Source organism: Triplophysa rosa, linkage group LG10, assembly GCF_024868665.1.
Source record: "Triplophysa rosa linkage group LG10, Trosa_1v2, whole genome shotgun sequence".
NCBI classification, from domain to species: Eukaryota; Metazoa; Chordata; class Actinopteri; order Cypriniformes; family Nemacheilidae; genus Triplophysa; species Triplophysa rosa.
Window position 1 is genome coordinate 7085716 of NC_079899.1, and position 20326 is coordinate 7106041.

Below are 20326 nucleotides of genomic sequence, written 5' to 3' on the forward strand. Positions count from 1 at the left end.
AGAGACCACACATTTTCTACAAAAACCTCATGTTTCAGTTTTAATATAGTTTTATAAACAAGAAAATATTTTTTTATCTTATCACAAATGAACAGTCAGATAAGAAGACCAAGTCAGACAATAAACAAACTACTCTTAAACTTGTTTGCCAATTTTGATTTGTCCTAGCTGTCAATTAAAAACCAGCAAACCACTTCTGAAGGTTGAGAAATGCTTCATTGTTTGAACAAGTTTTCATGGCAAAAATCAAATAAGATAAGCACTTCACATACGTAAAAGCAGACTCACACTAGGACAATGACAACATATGGTCATACCCAGCATTGAGGAGAGACAGATGGGCTCAGTGCCTGAATTCAAATTGCAAACTTCTTACAGCAAGAAAAGGGCAGGAACTAGTTGCCTAAGTCGTCTCAACATTTCCAGGGCAAAACTGGCAAAGGACAGTGATTTACACATATACAGCACATCTCTTGAAGTGGAAAATAAATCAGCGCTCGTAGGGGAAAAAATGCATCAAGACATGTCACGCTTTCAGTTTAAAGTCCTTTTTAAACAAAACTCGGCTCTGACAGCTTTGCTCATGGAAAAATAGAGACGCCGAGGTTTGGAGAGAAAGCTGATTGTCATAACACATTCCACAACTAAACGAATCAGTCACAATGGATTGTATTTCTAATCATTTTCATATTTAAACATTTAGAGATGTTTAGGACATGCCATTTCATCCATAAATATGTTGTGAATATAATCCAGTTACAGAACATTTAATAAATGCTCTTACTCAGGAATCAAAAGCATTGCTACTGACAGAATTATCAAATTGATGATAAGAAAACCTTTTCTCAGACTAACCTTGCAGAGGTTCCAGGTATGGGTCGTCCAGTGTCTACCAGCACACACCAGCAGTAACCAGTGGACTGGTGGCACTGGACAGGTTTGTAGAGGCCCAGCAGGCCACAGTCAGGGATAAAGATGGCCTCCCGTGGGTTCTGACGAGCCTCGTCCAGAGCACTCTGCCTCTCCTGGTCACAAGAAGGTATCTTCTCTAAAGCCACAAGAAACACACTCAGAAATATTTCAAAGACATAGCACAGTTTAATTATGGAGATGCTTAACTTACAATATTTGTTGAAATACTTATTAATTTAAGCTGTAGTCTAAAGTGAGACTATTGCTCTAGGCCGATAAACTTTTAGTTATTCATTACTGCTGTAATGCCTCTGCTTTAATTTTGCTCCATGTAAACAGCACTTACCTGACAGTTTAAAGTCCGAGTAGAGTGACATTGAAATATGTGTTCTGAGTTTGTCACACAACAGAAAATTGTGTTATTAACCACCCAGCCAAATTTGAATGGAGAAAAAAACATCCAAGTAAATAAAATGTATTAGACCGAACTGTATTAGCCCGAACCCAGAGCACGTTGTGGTTACAAATAGCACCCGGCAATGTTCAAGATAGCATATGTGCACGGAGGCAGCTTAGAGAGACAGGCTTCATAGGCAGCGTAACGGAAGTCCATTTGAATTATAAACAGAGAGCATATTTGCTATAACCAATCAAATATTTAAAAACTACAATACTAATTTCTCGCTAGAAATGCAATCAAAAGTTATTGAAAGTTAAAATTAAATGTACATTTATACAAAACTATGCTCCAATGGGCGTTTCGGCCGCCATTTTATTTTTCGAGCTTGAGCCTTCTCGACCAATCACGTTCCTGGCATGTTGTTATGGAAACGACAGGTCTCCGTCACTGGTTAGCTGTGAAAAAGATGCTTGACAGGATGTTTTTTCAGAAAAGGTGAACTGTTTTCCAACCTCAAGGACACTCAAGCTGCAGAAAAAGACGCTGGCACTGGCGTTTTAAAAAAGCGCTCGGGACTTTTTTTGAAAACACGGTTTACTCCATAGGATTATAATTTAAATCAGACACTAGCAGCTTCAATAAAGAAGTCAAGCTCTGAACACAGACAGCTTTGTCTATTTGTAGTGGTTCTCTTGAGCTGATAAGGTAGATGCTGAAATTGCTGATAGCGAACCAGCCGGGTGGATTGTCTGTTATTTGGCGTGAGATTTGTTTAGTTGGGCAGAGTGAGAGCCTGAAAGCGTGTGCGAAAAGCTTACAACCCTGAGCTTGTGATTGAGCAGACACCTGATGCTAGGCGCTCTAGTGATAGGGGAGGGGCCATGCATGCTCGGACGCTCCATTGCGTCATCGATCCCTGTTTTAGCCCCGCCCAAAAAATCCTGAAAAGAGAATTGGTGAAAAACTGTTTAAACGTTTAACTCCACAATTCAGTACTACATACTTCTGAGTAATGTGTTTCAGCAATACATTTCTAACATTTATCATGTGTTTAGAAACAATTCTCAGAATTCTCTTTACCCGGACTTTAATGTTTATTCCTGTACAATGCTTTGGCCCATAGACTTAATTTATATATGCATACTTTGCAGTTAGGGTGCACTCTAGAAAATGCTGGGTTATTTTCAACCAAACATTGGGTCAAAAAGTGACAAACCCAACCGTTGTGTTAACGGTTAATAAATTAACCTATTCTGAGTAACCAAAATGCTGGGTTGTTTTAATCCATTGCTGGGTTAAATATAGACATTTTGGGGTTAATTTAACCCAATGGTTGGGTTCAGCACTTTGACCAAACGCTGGGTAAAAATAACCCAGCACTCTTTAGTGTTAAACTTGACATAAATAAATTTGATGAGTTTATGTGCATTCCTGGGGATCAAACCAGTGATATTAGCATTGCTAGTGTCTGAATTACCAGCTAGGTACAAGAAAGCTAAGGCCCGGTTTCACAGACAAGGCTTAGTTTAAGCCAGGACGATGCCTTAGTTAAATTAGGATATTTAAGTCACTTTTTAAAAACATTCTTAGTAGAATCAAACATTACTGGTGTGCATCTTGAGACAAAACAATGGCACTGACATTTTGAAGATATGTCAGGGCAGTTTAGACATCTCAAACATTAATTTTAGTCTGGCACTATACCCTTAAGCCTTGTCTGTGAAACCGGGCTTAAGTGTTTTGTAAATGGCCATTATTTACAGTAATAAGACTGAGCTGAACCTGCTTCACAAGAGCCCAATAAGCTGCCAAACGATATCACAAAAAAGTGTAAGTGTACAGTATATTAAAGCACATTAAAAGTACAGAAATACTTTCGAAAGGTGTCTTCTCCCCTTCACTGAAGGGTCCCTATCCTGTGATTTCAGCCTTCTTGTATTTATTAACACTTGGACATTTAAGAAACAGTCTTTTAAATGTTTTAACGCCTTGTCTCATAAATCTCTATTTATGTTGAAATCCATTTAGCACATTGCTCACTTGTAGTGAGGCCAAGTATAACAGCGCCACATGTTGAGGCTAATCCAGCTAGCAGGGTGCTGAATAGCTTTCTAGCACTCTTGATTCATGTCCTTTTTTAATCAGTTTGCTGAACATCATGGTGCATCAACAGTTGAAGATTTATCCTGTAACCCCACCTTTCTAAATATCCAACTGTAATAACCGCATTGCCAAAACCTAAAGAATGGACTGCACAGATGCATAAGCAGCCTACTTCATATATGTTAGAATTGTCAGTTGATAAAAGATTATTAATGCCTGGCTCAAACTCTTTTAGCAATGTTGTTATAAATAACACAATAAAAAGGTATCCTTGTTTTGAATTTTCATTGCCTGCATGCGCACCACAGCTTAATGGGCCTTTTACATTTGTGCTAATCACAAGGCCACTATTCCAGCCTGTTCCCTACTTTTGCTAGATAAAAAATATACAGTATATCTAACAGTTTCCAAATCAGTTTCCAAAAGAATTTTAACCAAAAAATAAAATTTCCAGCCAAGAGAGGTGGGGTATTGAGGTAGGAGATGTTGTGGGGTGTGAGACAGTGGCGAGAGAGAACAGCTCTGCCCAGTCAAAGGGTTTGTCTGAAACTCCAAATGAAAAGCATGAGCTATAACCTTGCTCAGTGTAACCAAAACCTGCTGTTTTTGCTTTGTTTCTATTACAAAACAGTTCTGGTAAGGGGACTGATGACGTTGGCGTGATCGGGAACAAGGCCCGGAGTGTTTTAAGTGGGACCTGACTGCTAAGACAGCACGAGTGGGGGGAGTTACAGGCTAAAGGAGCATTAATATGTCTTCTTTTCCACAAGCTCACAATCCACTCGCAAGTATTCATGGCACAGTCCATGACTCCCGCGCTTCCCGTCAAGGTTGCTTCATATCTAAATTATTTAACACTGTTTATTGTAGTGAGGGTACTCTGGCGCCAAGCAGCTGGGATTCTCAAAAGAAAATAGTTTTTTTTCTGTCTCACTTTCTCCCTAACACTATAAAATAGGAATGAAAAGGATGGACGGTGACACATTCTCTTTAATACTAATCCTTTTTTATGCATTCATTTTGAAAGATCATAAAATGTAATCCTATGCTCCTCTCTCTCTGCTGAGTCAATTTGATGTGTTCTCTCTATTTAGTTCCAAGGACGAGTGAGTCGCACAAGTGGTGTTTAAACAAACAGACATAATCGAGAGTACAGCTGAGGTGAGAGCTCTTTGTTACCCAGAATGCTTTGCTGTTGCCTGCCTCTCAGTGTTTACAGGCTGGTATTGATTAGTTTATGCGTGGTATGATGTAGGTAAACTGTGCTGATTTCCTTGCTATCTGGGTTTAAATCAGAGCGTCATGCTTCTCATCGCGCCAAGATCTGGCCAAACAAAATAGCTTGAAACTCTGAAGTGCTCAGACTTATCAGCTTCCTGTAAACACAACATTCTGCTCTGTCGTTCACTTACTATTTTGTTACTTGTCCTCTCTCACTCACGCTTTCTATCTTTCGCTATCCTACCAATTGGTTTCAGCTGTTGAATAATCAATTCTGTCTTGGATCTATGCATTTTGCGTACATAAAATAACAGAAGAGTAGCCTACATGATGAGGCAGAAGAGGAGGAGGAGATTTTAGGAGAAACATGTTCTCCTAAAGCTACTGTAAATTACAAAGGGGAGAACAAAAGGCATGTGGAGATTCATGCCGTTGCTCATTTGCAGTAGCATACTGAAATTTATTCCAACACCCACCAAAATCTGTGCTGAGCTTGAAATGTAGGGTTGAGCTAAGGGTTAGTAATTATAGGCCTAAATAGTGTATTGTGGTATGATTTATTGCAATACAAACAATTTACGATATTTATTGTGAGTAAGTATTGTAGAGCGTTAGCTTTTCTTTAACATTTTGGTTAGGCTGCTAACATGTAACACTGTCAGATCTCTTTTTATAATTAATATAAAAATCCCTGAAATGTTAGCAGCTTTTCATGAGAATGACTAAATTGCCGACCATAGCTAGTCCAAATTCTTAACACTGCTTCAACCCCCTGTAAATATGAAGGAAACTAAAATGTTGCTTGCTAATTGTGGTTGTTCAGACTATTAAGTATTAAGAATACATAAACGAACGACCACAATAGGTATGCACATGGGACGAAGACGTACTTCCGCTAAATCTCTGCCTGCTAGGTCACTTCCACTCTCATAGCACTAAGGGGATTTTTCACCAAGTGATAATGATGTGTTTAGTAAGAAAACATTCAAATTGCGGCGAACCGACAGCACTACGGGTGAGCATTGTTAAGTGCCTCTGTGATCATGCCTCTAGTAAGTGCAAAAGTTCACTTTGCTTTTTTCATATTTGTTGATGTACCTTGAAACAGATCCTGTTTCAAGATTGGCCTGCTTCTCCTTTTTGGTTGTCAACGTATGGCAAAGTGTTTGAATAATTAGACTCACGTTGTTGATCGTAATCCTATGTGCATCCTGAAGCGAAACGCCATTGTTCCCTATGGCGCCGGATGTAACAGAGCTGGCAGAGATTTTAGCGGAAGGAAGTTATCACTCCGTGTGCATTTACCCCATTACTGTAGTCACACATCATTTACACTCACATGAGCATGTTCAGGGTTTATACAAGAACTTTGCCAGCTGATGTGTGAAACGTATTACTGATGCATAGCCTACCACTCAATGCACTGAGCTGTAGCAAGCCCTCAGGGCCCTCTAGGCCCTCTGTGATGACCTAAACTATCTTAAAAAATATTTAAAACTTTAAATTATTATTTTCAATAAAAGTCGGCTGATTTTCCCTATTAGATTATTATTTGACTTCCTGGATCAATGCGGTGTCATGGCTCTGCTTCATTTAGTCATGTTTTTCTTGGTCCTGCGGTAGAGCCATGACAAAGCCTTATGTTTTATGTGAGAAAACCACGAGTTGTCTATGTTTTTACTTCTCATGTGTTTTCTCGTGTCTTGTCATTGGCCTCGCCCCTCTCGTTTCATGTATTGCTTCCCGTCTGTGTTTCATTACCCTCACCTGCCCTGTGTAATTATCCCTCGTTTGTCTTTCCTATTTAATGCCCTCATGTTTCATTGTCCTGTGTTCGGTCATTGTGTTTGGTGTGTCTTGCTGCGTTCTATGTGTTGATGTACCCTGGCTACCTGTCTCTCCCAAGTTCGTGTTCCTGTGTGGATTGTCCCGTGAAGTCTTAGTAAGTGTTTGAGTTTAGTTTATGTCAAGTGTTGATTTAGTTCAGTTTAGTGTCAGTTAGTCTTCGTCCCGTTTATCCTGTTTTCCTGTTTATCAGTTTTTCCCCATCGTCGGTTTTGTTTTGTGCTTTATGTAATAAAGTCTTGTTTTTGTTAACCCCTTCACTGCTGCCTGCAATTGGGTTCTTCTCAACTGTTTCATGACATGCGGACTCTATCCAAGTAAGATTCCAAGTCTCACGAGAGTAATTCAAGATCACGGAGCAGTCGAACGTGTGCTTACGTCAGGGGCCTTCAATGAGGCTACTGCTGACAGTACAATAGTAAATCAATGATAGAGATTAATTTTGAGTGACAGTAAAACTGACCAATCATATCAGCTTTCTTAAAAGGCACGCTTTGTTTTTTGCTAACTTTCCACCATCTGGGGGGTTGTTCACCAGCAGTCTTGTAAAGCGGAAGAAGCACCAGAAGTTGGTTTGCCAACTACCATAAAACTTCACAAGAGGAAGAAGAAATGTGGAAAACGTCATTCAAAACAGCATGTGGATGAACTTTGTTATCAAGTCTCGGAAAAAAAGAGAAAAGCTGATAAGCCTTGTTCAATAAAAATAACAGGAGGAAGACTTTGTTATCAAGTCATTTGATCGAGTGATTTTAAATCTTAAATTTAACATATTTTGCATATTTGCTGTTATTCTGCATAACAGTGACATTTTATCAGAAAAATTGTAAATTACTATGGTCAGTTCCATACGTTTAGTTCACTGTACCAGTTTAATATTAAGATTTATTATAATCATAGTTTATTCGCTAATGAATCTTTGTTTACTGTCTGCTGGTGTAGTCACCGGTTTTCTTTGCTGAGAGCGCTCTCATGAGGTGTTGTGTATGTTAGTCTGTGTTGGTTTCATGATCAGACTGGGAGGCAGTGTCTGTCGTGTGTGCAACCAGGTTCATTATTCCGTTGAAGAGCACATACAACCGGCACGCCGATCATAATGCATGTGTAATAATGATTTGTATTTGTATTGAGTGTTATTTTGGTGATAACTCTCTTGCTGTGCTGTGCTGTTCGGCTTGTTGTGTTTCCAGTCTGGAGTAGCATTGTAAATGTATCATGTGGTAAGTGTGATGGTATAATGATGTATGCGCACTTCTATAAGAAAGCACAGTAATGTAAAATACCTTACTGTACTGTGGTAAGTGTGTTTGTTGGGGGGGAGTTTGCGCGTGTGCAGAGGGCCAAGGCTCAAATGTCAAGGTTCGCTACTGGCACGGAGAGATATAAACTTGGCTTTATTCAAGATGTTTAGCAATAAAAACAATGTCTTAGTATTTCAATTTAAACTATTGGCCCCACACATGCGCGCACGGGCAGTATAGAACTTATTCAGCCTGCCGCCATGTTGATTTCAAAACAAGGCTGAGATGGATAGCAGCCCGGTGCGCTGCATTACATTCTATTGTTTTAAACATGTTTATCTTCCTACAGTACTTTATTACATCAACTATGTAGGCTATACATGTCTCCAGTTTGTATAGATTGCAAAGAATACAAGAGTGTTCCAAAAAAAAAGTTTCTCATGAACTTTTAATACCTGTCAAGATTTGGGTAATAGAATTTAGGAGCATCCATTCACGTTCACATTCCCAGGAGTCCCTGTCTATGCAATAGCATTTGGGGGAGTCCCCATCTGTTTGCTATTGCTCTGTGTCCAAGGGGAGAGCTCCGGAGAGCGTCCGCCTGTTCGCACCCACGTTCCGGGAGTTTACTGGGAGAAACGACGGGAGAACCGGGAGTGTTGTAAGGTATGCTGATAACGAGCTACGAATGTGATAGCTTGTGTTGTGTATGTACAATGTTGTGTACGAACCCGTTTGAAACCTCAAAGTCATGTACAAGGTGCTATTATTTAGGAATTAACCCTCAGCTTCGATGCAATGGAAAAACTTGCTTGAGACCAAAAAGTGACACACGCTTGCGTTCTTTGTAATCAATACGAATTGTAGATGTAAACTTGTTGTCATAAGATATAATGTTGTAACATTAGATTAGTGTTTTAAATACATGTGAACATGTTAACACCATCAGAAGTCAGCCCAAAACCGATTTTATACACAAAATGTACTACTCTTATCTCAAAATCAGGTGCCAAGACCCTTCTTATTTAAATAATCCATGTTTTCCTTAATTCTCTGTCCTGTGGAAATTAGTGAAATTATGCTGAACAGCTGGCATCCCGGTACAAATCAATGCTGTGTAATGCAGCACTCTGGACTTCTATCTCTCCCAGCCTCGTTTTGAAATCAACATTGCAGAAGGCTGAATAAGGTCTATAAAAGTAGCCTGATGCCAACTCTCTTCTTCAAAAAAACAAAACAAAAAAAACACTTGAGTCCCCTTGTTTTGACTGCGAATGTATGGTGCACATTGTCGATGCACAGCAGATGATAATGGGACAAAGCATATGGCTCTATACAGTACTGTTACAATAAGACTCGCAGTATACTTTATATTCCCTCCTTTGTTCAAGTTGTAATTTCTTTTTAATGAATTGTAATACCAATCAATTACAAACCACACTGGCAATAAGTACACACCTGGACACAGAGCTCTGCAGAGTTGACTGAGCATGCCCAGAGGGTGCTCGACACATTTGAAGGAAATTGTAAAGGAGACACAGAAAGCTAAACAAATTACACAGAGGAGAGCTGAGACAAATAAAGAAAGAGGGGCGCCATAATTCTATCGGTTTTAGGTTTCTCATTCTTGGACATGCTGAATATTGAGTCTAAAACTGGAGCAGAACTGTTGCACAATCGAGTGGCACTGGAATGCAGAGACCTGGACGCTGCGATGGCGATGATTTTAAATATTTCTGTACAACTGTGTAGATTAACCACAACACTTTCATGTGTCAGCACATAAAAAGCATCTAAATGTATTTGTTTATGTGTATTTTGGCAATCGTGTTTTTCTTTACAAAAATGTGAAAAATATCAAGGCATTCCATTGGGTGTTTAAGCAATTTGCTTGGCATAGTTACATTGATAGATGAAAAAGCAACATGACCAGAAACATATAGACAGACAGATTGATCCTCACCTGTTTTTTTACTGTTGGTACTGTTTTGCTTGGGTTCTTTGTAAACCAGTTGCTTTATCCATAATGTGGGGGCTGTAATCTCTGTGATCAAAACACAATATAAAATTGTCATTTTACCTTTGTTCCAGTCCAGAGCCATAATATATTTAATACTTTGGTGTTGCTTTTTTTGCAAAAGTAGCAGACTTACCCTCACCTTCTGGCACAACATGTGTCTCCATAGTGGGAGTGGGCTTGGAGCCATCGTCTGGATTGAGGGTGAGAAAGAAACGGAAAGAGACTACCATTATTGAGGTTAATACAATCTACTCTCCACAACTGTTGAATTTTTGGGATTTGCACATGGCCCGGCCAATAGCACAGAAAATAAAGTGGCTGACAATAGAGGGCTACAAGAGAGAAAATACAGTTTTGAAAAAGACAGAGATAATTGAGTGTTCACTCATTCAGATAAGATAAACACACACACAAAACAAACACATATATACTATACTGTAAATAATGTTTAATGCTGTATTTAATGCTGGGGTTTAGATAAAGAGGCATTTAATTGTACATAAATGTATAAAACTGTATAAAAGTCAATTAAAGTCACGATTACCGAGAAATCTCAAGCTTCCTACTGTACTTACCTTCTTATGATCTATTGCATTCTGGCTGATTTCTTTGTGGCCCTCATCGGGTAACTGTAGCCCTAGCAGTGGAGGGGGGGAAGCTATAATACTACTGGCAGTGGAAGCCAGGTCAAGGAATGGAATTATGTATCTGAGCTCAGATATGATCTCAATTGTAATCTTTGTAATCTTTATCTGTCCACTACTGAAAGTCAAGTATTTACATGCAGGGGCGGCTCTAGGGGTGGGCTAAGGGGGCTGAAGCCCCGAAAGTTTTCAGTAAAGCCCTGAATGTTTTATTACTATGCCGTGTACGAATCACTTAGGGTCCGTTTACATTTTGTGTCTTTTTGCATGTCTACCCATGGACAAACATGAGTGGCTCCTTCTCCGTAAACAATTTAGAGTGTAAAAACAACGTGACTTTCCCAGCAGCTTCTGTGGTATAATGAGTAAGTCGCGTGAAAAGTAGATCTGATGCTACAAATGAATGCAAGATTGAAAGCTTTCCTGTCGCTCAGTGGTTAGAGCACGGTGTTAGCAACGCCAAGGTCGTGGGTTCGATCCCAGGGATTGTGTATGCTTAGAAACAATTTAAGTCGCTTTGGATAAATGCGTAAATGAATCCACCTTTTGCCGAACTACATTCACATCTCATATTAGATCATACAGGCATTTTTTTCTACAAAATGAAGAAAATATTTGAAAATGGCTAACACGTGTTAATAATAAAGTGTATGGTGAGGTTAGGGTAGTAGAGAGATCCCTTTCTGTCGGTCTCTCGATGTTGTGTCGAACCGACAGAATGGGGAAGCCGGCGTGCTCATTCATTCACCTTTTTTCTTCAGAGCCTACGCATCTGATGAGCTTCTCTACGATCTTGGTGATCATTCTTTCTGCTGGAATCTACGACGTGGACAGTGGACGGTCCCTTCCTGCAGTGACTCTCCCCTGGGCGTGTCGGCAGTTCCAGAGGTGTTCGAGCAAATTTCCTTTTCTAAAAGAGCAAATTTCTCAAGCGTGGCTTGTCCCGCTGTTCTCATGGGTGCAACACACTCATCAAGGAGGGGGACGGACACAATGCCTGCTTCCAGTACGCTGGGGCAGACGTTGTGGATACGTCCTGCCCGCACTGCGGGCGGTGACGATTCAGACGTTGCGTCACAGGTGGCTGTGTTCCCACGGGACTCAGCCACCACCTCGTTTGCTCCCCGTTCCATGGCGGCAGGACTAAGGCCCTGCCGTCCGCTACGGCAAGCAGCGAGGGTGATATGGGGATTACTGTGAGCGATAATCCGCCAGCCACGGGCTCACGGACTGTTCACACCTCGTCTCGCTTGTCTGACCGTTCCCCAGGAGACGGTCCGCCGTCTTATTCCTCAATCACGTATTCGGACACGATGCGTGATGATGAGATGTCTCCTGCACCATCGGGGGGTGACGTACTGCCATCCGACTCTGACGATTCCTCGGGCTCCCTCTCTCGGGGGGTCGAGCCCAGGGAAAAGCGGACGTCGAGATGTCGGCCATGCTTTCCCGGGCCGCCGTGAGTGTTGGGTTGCAGTGCCCGCACTGCCTCTCCCGGCGCTCGCGGCTGGCTACATGGCGCCTCGGGTTTGAGCGCGGCTCCAAGCCGCGCCCGCCCCCAGTGCCGTGTTTACCGGAAGTGCATGAGGAACTTTGTAAGACCTGGAACGCCCCTTTCCGGGCACGTTTCACGTCAAACAAAGTTCTGTCACCCTCTCTTCCCTAGAGGTTGAGACAGCTGGAGGATACGTCGGTGTCCCCCAGGTGGAGTATGCCGCCGTGGGGGGGCTCGACCTAGACTCCCGTCCAAAGCATGTGGTGTCTCGGGATCTCTGGTGTCGAGAGCTTACATTGCGATGGACCAAGCTGTCTCCTCTCTCCACGCTATGGCTCCTGCCAGGCCAGGGCATTGAGAGAGCTCCACGAGGGTAAGACCAACCCAGCGCTTATGCAGGAACTCCGTGCCGCCACCGACCTCGCTCTACGGGCGACCAAGGTGACCACGCGGGCCCTGGGTCGGACGATGTCCACACTTGTGGTCCACGAGAAACTCCTCTGGCCGATCCTTGCGCAGATGAGTTACGCTGAGAAGGTCCACTTTCTCGACGCACCCGTCTCGCAAGGGGGGGCTGGTTGGTGTTACTGTCGAGCCGCAGTGGCACCGCTCCCCCCCCGCCCATTGGGGGGAGCGCGAGACCCGCACGCAGCCTCACCGGAGGGTTCTCGACAGTAAGAAGCAGTCCTCCGTGCCGCAACTCGGCCACCTCGGCCGTCGAGTCCCGTGCACTGTCTGCTTCCCAGCAGCCCTGGCCCTCTTCGATGCCCTCCAGCTCTGGCGCCCCCCACTCAGGCGGCTCCCCTGGAGGAGACAGCGAAGAGGAGACCATCGCCCCATCAGCAGCCGCGGCGAAGCGGCTGTCATGGGAAGACCTCAGGGGTATCGAGGCTACCATTGGGCCCGACCCCAGCCACATCGCTGGGAAGTCGGATAGGGACGGATCCTGCCCCATCTCTCCATCTGCTGGCCCCCTCCGGGGGGCTAGCGCCCACTTACTCTCAAAAAGGAGATTTTCCTCTCTCTCTGGGTTACCACAGCCGCTCTCACCCTCTGCACGACGGTGAACGGCAAACTCGACGTTGCGTCATGGCGAAGCGCAATGTCGTGTATAAACACAAGCCCTCAGCACTCTCAGTCAGACGTTGAGCGTTGAGCTGCGCAGTCGCCAGGCAGGAAAAACAGCAGAGCCGATCTCCTCCCAGGGGGACCTCCCCCGGCAAGGAATCCGTACTGCTAGCCATCGAACCACCCCCCAGGGGGACGATGAAAAGATCGTACCTTAGTCCCCATCTCATTCTGGGAGCCTGTCCGGCTTCCCAGGCTGTCAGACTGGCTAGGGAAGATGATCCGTCTCGGCTACGCAATCCAGTCGCCTCACGCCCGCCAAGTTCAGCATGCCATATACCTCAGTCAGGGGCTGGGATGTTCCCGTACTTCGGGCCAAGGTCACCACCCTTCTGGTGAAGGGAGTGATCAAGCCCGTCTCACCAGCCGAGATGTTCAACGGGTTTTACAGCCTGTACTTCATTGTCCCCAAGAAAGGCAGGGGGTTGCGCCCTATCTTGGGTCTGTGTGTTCTGAACAGGCACCTACACTATAGCTGCCTTTCAGGTTGATCACGCAGAAGCGCATCCTGACGTCCATCAGGTGTCAGGACCGGTTCATGGCAGTCGACCTGAAGGACACGTACGTCATGTTTTGATCCTCCCTCGACATCGGCCGTTCCGACGGTTCGCGTTCGAGGGACGGGCATATCAGTACAGGGTCCTCCCCTTCGGTCTGTCCCTGTCTCCACGAGTCTTTACGAAGGTCGTGGAAGCCGTCCTCCTTCCCCGTAGGGAAGGAGGTGTGCGGGTACTAACTATCTCGACGACTGGCTCAGGTTTTGGCACAATCTCGAGATCTGTTGTGTACACACAGGGACCTGGTGCTCCGGCACCTAGATCGGTGGGGCTACAGGTCAACTGAGAAAAGAGCAAGCTCTCCCCGGTGCAGAGCATCCTCTTTCTCGGTATGGAACTCGACTCTGTCCTCACGAGCGGCCCCGCTCACCCCCCGGGGGGGAGGCGCGAGACCCGCAACGAGGAAGCCCAGCGCGACTGACTAGCGTGCCCGATCAGTGTTGAACTGCCTGAAGATCAGACAGTCAGCAGTCCCCCTGTAACAAGAGGCTCCTGGGATACATGGCATCCTCGGCGGGGGTGGTCTCCCTTGGGTCGATGCACATACGACCGCTCCAACCCTGGCTGCAGAGTCAAGTTCCTTGGAGAGCGTGGCACACCGGCAGCAGGCGTATGGTCACACGCTTTTCTGCCGACACACCCTAACCCCCTGGTCTCCATGACCTTCTTGCGGACAGGGGTCCCCTTTGGGATGCCTCCCTGCAAGGTTGGGGTGCCGTGTGCAACGGGCAAGCAGTGTCGGGGCGGTGGACGGGCCCCCGCCTGCGTTGGCATTTCAACTGCCTAGAGTTGTTGGTTGTGCTACTTGCATTGAGGAGGCCACTACCTCTCATGCAGGGAAGCACGTGCTGGTCCGGTCGGACAGCACAGCTGCTGTGGCGCACTCACAGCAGCTAACATGACTCGCCCGACGCCTCCTCCTCTGGAGTCAGCAGGTGATCAGCTCCCTGCGAGCCACACACATCCCAGGTGTCCTGAACCAGACAGCCCATGCGCTCTCTCGTCAGTCGACGCCTCGCGGAGAGTGGCGACTCCCTCCCCGCGCAGCCGGCTCAATTGGGGCATTGTCCGCTTTGGGACTCCCTGTCCGAGGTACCCTCGGCACGGATGCCCTTGCGCACAGCTGGCCGCGATACAAGCGGAAGTACACTTCCCCCCAGTGAGCCTCATTGCACAGGTCCTGTGCAAGGCCAGGGAAGAGGAGCATCACGTGGTACTATTTACGCCCCTTTGACCTAACCAGGACTTGGTTCTCGGAGCTGAGGCTCTGACAACAACTCCCCCCTGGCCGCTCCCCCTGGCGAACGGCTTCCCCAGGGGAAGGGGCACGTTACGGCATCCCAGGCAAAACCTGGTCTCCATGTCTGGACGGGACGAGGAGATCCTGAGTGACCCACCCCCGGTCCGGTTGGGACGTCACTCAGGCTAGGGCTTCGGCCACTGGGCGGCTATACGCCCATAGGTGGCGCCTCTTCTCGTCCTGGTGCTCTTCTCGGCGAGAAGACCCGCGGAGTTGCTCGGTCGGGTACGAGCTGTCCCGTCCTCAAGAGAGACGGGGGAGTAACCTCTCCCCCTCCACACTGGGAATGTATGTAGCCGCTACGGCCGCTCATCATGACCCAAGTGCTGGGTAGCCTCTGGGACAGCACGACCTGGTCATTAGGTTCCTAAGGGGCGCGAGAGGGTGACCACCTTATCCGCGCTCCGTACCCTCTTGCGACCTAGGTGGCGGGCCTCAAGAGGCCCCGCCCCCTTCGAGCCTCTCGGGGTTGCCGCTCTTTCTCAGTCTTGATAAAGACGGCTTTCCGCATGGCGCTCACCTCCAAGAGGGTAGGGGATCTACAAGCACCCTCCGTGTCCACAGATTGCCTAGAACTCGGGGCCGGGATTCTCACGTTATCTTGAGACCCCGCCCCGGCTACGTGCCCAAGGTTCCCACCACTCTCCCGAGAGACCAGGTGGTGAACCTGCAGGCGCTCCCCACCGGGGAGGAAGACCCAACCTATCCGTGCTTGTCCAGTACGCGCACGGCGCCTCTGCTTGGACCGCACGCAGAGCCCAGAAGCTCTGAGCAGCTCTTTGTCTGTTTCGGAGGTCAGCAGGAGGGCTGTCTCCAAACAGAGGCTGGCGCACTGGATCGTGGATGCCCTCGTTAGGGCATACCGATCTTTTTTTCCTGCCCGTTGGGGGTGAGGCACACCCCTCGTGGCTGGCTCAGGGCGCCTCTCTGGCAGACATCTGCGGAGCTGCGGGTTGGGCTATGCCCAACAACTCCGTGAGGTTCTAATACCTACGCGCGGAACCGGTGTCAGCCCGCATCCTGGCAAGGTGTGGGACCGGCAGCCGGTAGGGCATACGCCTGCGGAAGCCCTTCCCCCTCCGGGGGGAGCAGTGGCGATCCCGCCTCACTTCTTTCCCCTCGGGTAAAGAACAGGCATTCCATCCATCACTAAGCACCCTTCCAGGGGACAGGCTGGGCAGAGCAGCCCTGCCCCCTTAGGCCGGGGAACAGTTGAGTTATCTCCCACATAGCTCTAACCGGACCTAGTGCTCCAGACGTGGTAACCCCCCCTCCGTGGGCTGTTCCGTCTGAAGTATCCTCATGAATGGTTCCCACCTTGGCAACCCATGACCTCCCCAGGTGGACTCCCACCTTGCGGTTAACTCCTGCAGTCCGCACTTTCCTCCCATGAGTTCTCCCCTGATGGTGAGACCATGTGGTGTCTCCACTAATTCCTCCCTACGGTAGGTAGTGGCCTCTGCAGCGTTTTTCCCCCAGGGGGGAATAATGCTTACCCAGTGGCCCTTACGGTGCCTTGGCCTCCGCCCGTGACGGCCGGTGATAGGGGCTTCCCAACTTTGTGTAAAGCTCTGGGTCCCCCTACCTCTCCACTGGAGGGTCATAATTTCGTGTTAGCGTCTTCTTCTGACTCGCCCACGCCAGTCAACGTCGCTCCGCAGAGATTGTGACGCGGCTCAGTGCTGTGGCGTTTTCCATAGGAACCCCATTCTGTCGGTTCGACACAACGTCGAGAAACCGACAGAAAGGGAACGTCTTGGTTACGGATGTAACCTCGGTTCCCTGATGGAGGGAACGAGACGTTGTGTCCCTCATGCCACAACACTGGCCGCCCACCCCAGCGGTCGGGGGAGGATGCTTTAGGCTCCTCAGACCAACAGGTGAATGAATGAGCATGCAAATTTCATTCGCCAATTTTCATTGTCCTTTTCTAAATACTCAGAAGATGATAGGTTCTCAAGACAAACCCCATTCTGTCGGTTCGACACAACGTCTCGTTCCCTCCATCAGGGAACCGAGGTTACATCCGTAACCAAGACGTTCTTTATTGTCCCAATTAGTTGTCATCTATTTCATAATTTTAATGCATATAATCATTTACACTCTCTTATTATTATAATGTATAATGTACAACATTACTTTGTTTACCTTGCTTTGTTGAAACGGAATTAAGTTTAATTTATATGGACTCTGAATGAGCTCGTCAATATCAATCTAATTGAGGTGGCAAAACAGAAGGAAGGCGGGATTTGCTATGGATAGAAGCCGAGGTTAAAGTCCGCTTTAACTGAGAAAGAGCCAGCGCAATGTAAGTAGCTAAATGTTTAATGTTTGACAACTGTTTTAGCGTTGAAATGTTCGGGCTGTTCACATGTCGCATGTGAAAACACGTGCAAAACACTGGCTGCGTCACTTTTTCACTCTTTCTGGCGCTTGGGAGTTTACACTCTCTAGAGGTCTGCTACTATTTGAGCATGATTGATGCGCATCAACATTTAAATAACAAACCTGAATACACAACCGATGCCCAGTTATGTGCAATGCGGTTGCGAACAGACGGAGGGGGCCCATTAAACGTTCTTGCATGTGGGCCCGGACCTGACTTGCTACGCCACTGTATTTGAATACATATTTAGAGGTCTCTGGGCTAAGCCCCGGATATCCACCCACCTTAGAACCGCCCCTGTCTACATTTACAAAGTTTTGAAATGTTATTTTATTGTTTCTGTCTTTTACATACACTCATAATAAGTGGTGGCTATGCGATATACACTGGCAAAGAGCCTACTGTATGTTTTTTAATGGAAGAACAAGTCTAGATCAAAGTAACAGAGCAACAGTGACTGCCACACATTCATTGCGTCCATATCAAAACTGTTTGATTAAGAATTTTAAGTCATTAAACAAATTAATTGGATTAAAAAAAAATCACATTATAGTAACAGTAATGTACTTGGCAGCTTTTAGAGAGGATTAATTAATCCTTTACTGTATCTGTAATCGAATCAGTCTGGGTTTTGTTACTTTGTATTGTACATCAAAGCTCGCAGTAGGTCTGTCTTGAGAGGTTTATGTGTTTTTGCCTAAAATAAGTATGTGTGAAGATACATGAATGGCACTTTTACTTATTGAACCCTATGATGTTAAGCTATATAGGGCTGAGAGCAAGCCTACAGTAACATATGAGCACCATCCACCTGCTGGTGATACAAACATCTGTTGTGTGTGTCTTGAGTGCAGCCCAGTGCAGCAGAACTGAAACAAGATCTGGAAAAAACAGAACCAAAGCCAAACCACATGCACACTCCATACTGAAGACCCTACAATATCACCTCACATTCCCAGTAACCCCTTCCCACTGCAACCTTTACCAACACCACCCTTGAGACTTGTAAATGCCAATCTGGCTTTCCTGAGCTACAGGCCTCAAAAGTAGCTACCTGCCATTACTGCGGTTAACATCTATATTAGCTGAGATTTCACTGCTGTAATAGAGACCAGTGCGGCATTGGTAGAGCTCAGTCTTTGAAATGATCCCTGGCTATAAAACAAAACATCTAGACTAGGTTTTCATTCTGTACGGTGCTAAGTCTCAAGTAAAATTTGACACCGAGTTGGGTCAGACCAATGAATATGTCAAGGTACAAGTTGATGTTCTGCTAAAACACATTTCATCTTACAAAATAAAATCGCAAAAAAACGTTTGGTGGTTTTCTAGTTTAGCATCTCTAAACTGTGTATTTCAGTATATCTAGAAAATCTCTCTCTCACACACACACACATTTCCATGAAACTCAACTCACCTTTTCTGCCAGAACTAGGAGGTCCTGGTGGCTTATCGGTTACTGACCCTTTAAAGAGAGAAAAACAAAATGTTTACACAACTTCTACAGCACAGTACAGAAACTGCTTCACAGTGCAGTACTTCTGTAGAGCGGGTTGACATCTGTACAAATATTTTACTTGTAAAACAAAGCATGCAGTTTGGAAAATCACATACAACGAAAAAAATGCAATAACTCTAAAATCTTCATTTACATAAAAACAATAAATATTGTCCCCAGTGTTTATACCAAACCAAAACCAACAGTGCACCCTGAAATCACTGATGAAAGAATGCTTTAACCACCCCAAAAATAAGTTCATTATGTCAATTTGATGCGCTGCGTGCATTTGTTCATATTGATGTTCGGCCCTAATGGAGACCTGTCATTCTGTAGAGTTTAGTGTAACATTGTTTTAACATAACAACTATTAAGCGAATCCCTCAATATGTTCTGTTTGTGGGTGACCAAACCCATGCTCTCTTCTCCATAAAAGTATTGCCCTGCAGAGTGGGAGCTTCAGAGGATTATAAGATACAGTAGGACCAAAATAACAGTCATTTGTTCTTTAACTTAATTTATAGGGCCCCAGACTACTTCACAAGAGAACTTGTTTTAGATTTTGGGGGGTTTGGTCCTAATGGCCAGTGCATGACTGTTTTCCCTATGCAGACTGCTCGATAAGTTTGCTAAACTCTGCATGAAGAAAGATCTCCAATATCAAGTATCCTTGCACACTGACACAAAACAGAATATTGATACGAGGGTTGCTAAAGTAGTCATACACAAACAATTCACAATCACATTGTTTCAAGTACGTGCAAATGTTCTGGATTAAAGGCATGCATAAATGCAAGATTACGACGTTACCAATTAAAATGCTGGAGAGGGGCAGATCTGTGAACAAAAAGTATATTTGAAATGGAATCTACTACCTGATAATCCACTCGTCCCAGCTTGAGTTCCCATAAATTCACGGAAGTTTCCTGCAAACGTGTGTGAGACATTTGTGATGTGGTGATTCATGGGATTCACTTCTGGGACAGGACTAGCCCATCATGTGAATATGCATGAAATGTATTGTATGGGATGGTTTTTAAATGTCACACACGTGTCTGGTGTAGACACGATGTTATGACATCAAACATCATTGTGGGCACTTCAATGTGATTCTTTTACTTATGCAAGAAAAAATAATGAAATGATAGAATCAAGACAACAAGAGAAAAAAAGAGCAGGATACAGGCAGTTACACAATAATCAACGTATGCTCATCAGCTAATGTGTGTAATATTTTTATTGATTTTAAAACACATCTCTCCTATCCCAGCCTAATTTGCTGATATAATAGAGAACTAGCACACAGAGCCGTAAATACTGTTTATTGACTTTAAAATGAAAAATATGTAAAAAAAATCCATCTGCTAGAATTCATGGAGTTTAGGGCACAAATATAGGGGCTGAACCCAGCCAGTGTAAAAATGAGATTTTGCAGTCTGATTTAATAAAAAGATGTTAGGAATCTCAGGTAATAGTCATTGCAGCTTCATTCGACATGCTGGAAATGGAAGGTCATGTCAAGCGCATTGCATTTGAAGGTATGACCTGTTGTGTACTTTACATTTTGAAAAATGTA

General features: G+C 45.1%; 1 protein-coding gene across 10 annotated transcripts in view; it reads right to left on the bottom strand.

The window, feature by feature from the left end:
- The window catches only part of smoc1 (SPARC related modular calcium binding 1), a 63802-nt gene that overhangs the window by 18300 nt on the left and 25176 nt on the right, over window positions 1-20326 (bottom strand). For 4 of the 10 annotated variants that reach the window (XM_057344231.1, XM_057344229.1, XM_057344230.1 and 1 more), the window contains exons 6-10: window positions 19626-19676; window positions 18670-18717; window positions 9876-9965; window positions 9686-9766; window positions 856-1048 (exon numbers count right to left, since the gene is read on the bottom strand). In XM_057344231.1, coding sequence (XP_057200214.1) covers window positions 856-1048; window positions 9686-9766; window positions 9876-9965; window positions 18670-18717; window positions 19626-19676 — 463 coding nt within the window. The remainder of the gene's footprint in view (window positions 1-855; window positions 1049-9685; window positions 9767-9875; window positions 9966-18669; window positions 18718-19625; window positions 19677-20326) is intronic. The other 6 variants (XM_057344235.1, XM_057344234.1, XM_057344232.1 and 3 more) reach the window with 6 other exon arrangements.